Source organism: Terrapene carolina, unplaced genomic scaffold (genome assembly GCF_002925995.2).
Source record: "Terrapene carolina triunguis isolate 2854851 unplaced genomic scaffold, T_m_triunguis-2.0 Scaffold926, whole genome shotgun sequence".
NCBI classification, from domain to species: Eukaryota; Metazoa; Chordata; order Testudines; family Emydidae; genus Terrapene; species Terrapene triunguis.
The window spans coordinates 6835711-6838501 of NW_020665277.1; the positions used below are offsets into that span (position 1 = coordinate 6835711).

A 2791-nucleotide genomic window follows, 5' to 3' on the forward strand; every position below is an offset into this window, starting at 1 on the left:
GGTTTTTCTTCGCTAAGTGCCACACTTTACATTTGTCTCTGTTGAATTTCATTTTGTTGGCTATAGCCCAGTTCTCCAATTTATCAAGATCCCTCTGAATTTTAGCTCTATCCTCCAAAGGGTTGGTAACCCCCCGCCCAGCTTTGTGTCATCTGCAAACGTAATCATTGGGAAATTCTGCCCACAAAACATTTTCCCCGTTTCCGGGAGGCTTCTGTCTGGCAGGAGGGAGGAGGAGTTCTCTGTCCAAATGCAGTGGAAGCGCCAAGCATGGTGGAAACGGAGCAGGCTAACGTGGGGTTAAAACGCAGGGCACAAGTAGGGAGGAGTTAGACACTACAGGGAAAGCTCAGCCAAAGGCGGAACTGGAGAGAACAACAGCAGGTCTGATCAGCCTGCAGCTTTCTCCCTGCACACAGACAGCGGGGGCTTGCCAGCGCGGCTGAACAAAACCCCAGCACTTGCCGGTGGGGAGTGTGGGGGCCGAGTGCATGGGAAGAGCATGTGGAGTGTGATGCTAACAGAAGGAGTTGGGGGGTGTTTGTGTAAGAGGAGGCGAAGGATTACGAAGTGTGTGAGCTGGGGAACAGGGAGGGGGCAACAGACCCACCCAGGATCCCATTTGCCTCCTGAGGGGAGGGATAGCTCAGTGGTTTGAGCATTGGCCTGCTAAACACATGGTTGTGAGTTCAATCCTTGAGGGGGCCGTTTAGGGATTTGGAGCAAAAATCTGTCTGGGGATTGGTTCCCCCTTTGAGCAGGGGGTTGGACTAGATGACCTCCTGAGGTCCCTTCCAACCCTGATATTCTATGATTCTGCTGGGCATTTGTCAGAGCCAGTGTGGGCCCTATGCTGCGTGGGGGACAGATTCAGCCCAACTACATGGTTATTGCACTGTTGCTGTGCCAGCCAATTTCCCTATGTAGACAAACCCTAATAACACAGCTGCAACCCTATGCAAGGAGGGGGTTGGCTGTGCTGAGAGGGATAGGAAGCTGGGGGTATGAGTGGGAGAGGTGAGCAGGGGTCTTTCTGTTATGAATGTTTCTCTGGAAGCTCTGCATGTATCCCAGCCTCACACACGGAGTCTGACAGAGCAGGGAACTGAACTCGGCTTATCGAAGGTCCCTGGCTTGTGCCCCTCATTGCCCCATCCCCCCTCTGGGATGATTCTCTAACAAGGAGAGATGGTCACTAGCTGGCTGTAAGAACACAGCTTTTCTGGCAGGGAAGGGTGCGTCCACACTAGGAGGACAGGAGTGTTAGTGAACACGACGCACAGTCCCAGGGGACAACTCGGCCGTTGTCGTTTTTACCAGGAGTTAGCAGGTTGAGCTAAGCACTCAAATCCCTCGGTACCACGGAATTGCCCCCTCACTGTCTGTGTTTCCCTTGCCCTCTCAGGAGCCACGGGAGAAGCCCCTCTTTCCAGACAGCAGCATTGCCGGCTCCAGGAGGTCGCTCTGGATTTGCGAGACAGTTTGTGCTTCTGGGCCCTCGGACCTGATCCCCCACCCGGCTCACGTGGTGTCAATAACGAGACACTGAGGTGGGAAGCCAGAGGCTGGATGCTTCCTGCCAGGGGCATGAATGAGACAGAAAGGCCTGGGGTCTGGGCTCATCCCCTGCTGGGATAAGGACACCCCCGGGGAGCAGCCATGGCTGCAGGACCGGGAGCAGAGGGGGCCCTGGACCTGCAGTTTCAGATCCAGGTGGAGCAGTCGGTGTGCCCCGCTGGACTGACGGAGCAGCAGGTCTCAGCTGGGCCCGAGCCAGATGCGGGATTGGAGCGGTCGGGCGGGCTGCCTATTGTGGTGCAGTCCGGCACCATTGGGGAGCTGCTGAGATGGGTGGCACCACAGCAGGCCCAGTATGCGTCGCAGAAGGAGATGCTGCAGCACTGGGAGGACGTCTGGCAGGAGGTGCTGCAGGCCCTGCGCATCCTCCCGGAGGTGGGGCCGGCTCCGGCCTGCGCCCTCAGGCATGGAGAACCAGAGCTGTCGCCTCCTCCCGGAGTTGTGCCAGCACCGACTTGTGCACGTAGATGTGAAAACCCCACCTCCCAGGGGGGCAGTGAGTCACCCAGGGGTCTGGAGCAGGCGGGGATCGAGCTGCCGGAGGAGACGGCACCGTGTCGAGAGGAGCAGCTGTCAGCCACGCAGACCCCTGCCGAGGTTAAGCCAACTCCAGCACCTGCATGGAGAACCCTGGAGCTGCCACAGCTGGCCCCAGAGGACGATATCGAGGCCTATCTGGCCACCTTTGAGCAGGTGGCTGACGCCCGCCAGTGGCCGAGAGAGGAATGGACAACCCGACTGGAGCTGTACCTCACCGGGAAAGCCCAGTTGGCCTATGGCAGCCTAGACATCACAGAGACAAGTGACTATGGGAAGGTGAAGGCCACCATCCTGCGTCGCTATGGCATCAGCCCGGAGACACAGCGCAGGCGCTTCAGGGAATTCTGCTACCAGGAGGCCGAGGGGCCCCAGGAGGCTTACAGCCGCCTCCGGGAGCTCTGCCATCGCTGGCTGGAGCCGCAGAGCCGCACCAAGGAGCAGATCCTGGAGCTGCTGATCCTGGAGCAGTTCCTGACCATCCTGCCGGAGGAAATGCAGGGCTGGGTCTGGGAATGTGGTCCTGATACCGGCGCCCAAGCGGTGGCCCTGGCAGAGGGGTTCCAGGTGGGGCAGCCAGAGGCCGAATGGCCGGGGCTACAGGTGAGAGTGTAACTCCGGTTATCTCAGTGAGGGACCGGGGTGGGAAGGGGAGACAGACTGTGGAAGCCACAGG

The 2791-nt window shown here is 58.8% G+C and overlaps 1 protein-coding gene across 1 annotated transcript; it reads left to right on the forward strand.

Annotated features, from left to right (window-relative positions):
• Positions 1 to 1884: 1884 nt before the first annotated feature.
• Positions 1885 to 2730, forward strand: LOC113408164. The gene has a single exon (XM_026660998.2). The coding sequence runs from the start codon at positions 1891 to 1893 to the stop codon at positions 2728 to 2730; it is 840 nt and encodes a 279-aa protein (XP_026516783.1). The 5' UTR covers positions 1885 to 1890.
• Positions 2731 to 2791: the final 61 nt, after the last annotated feature.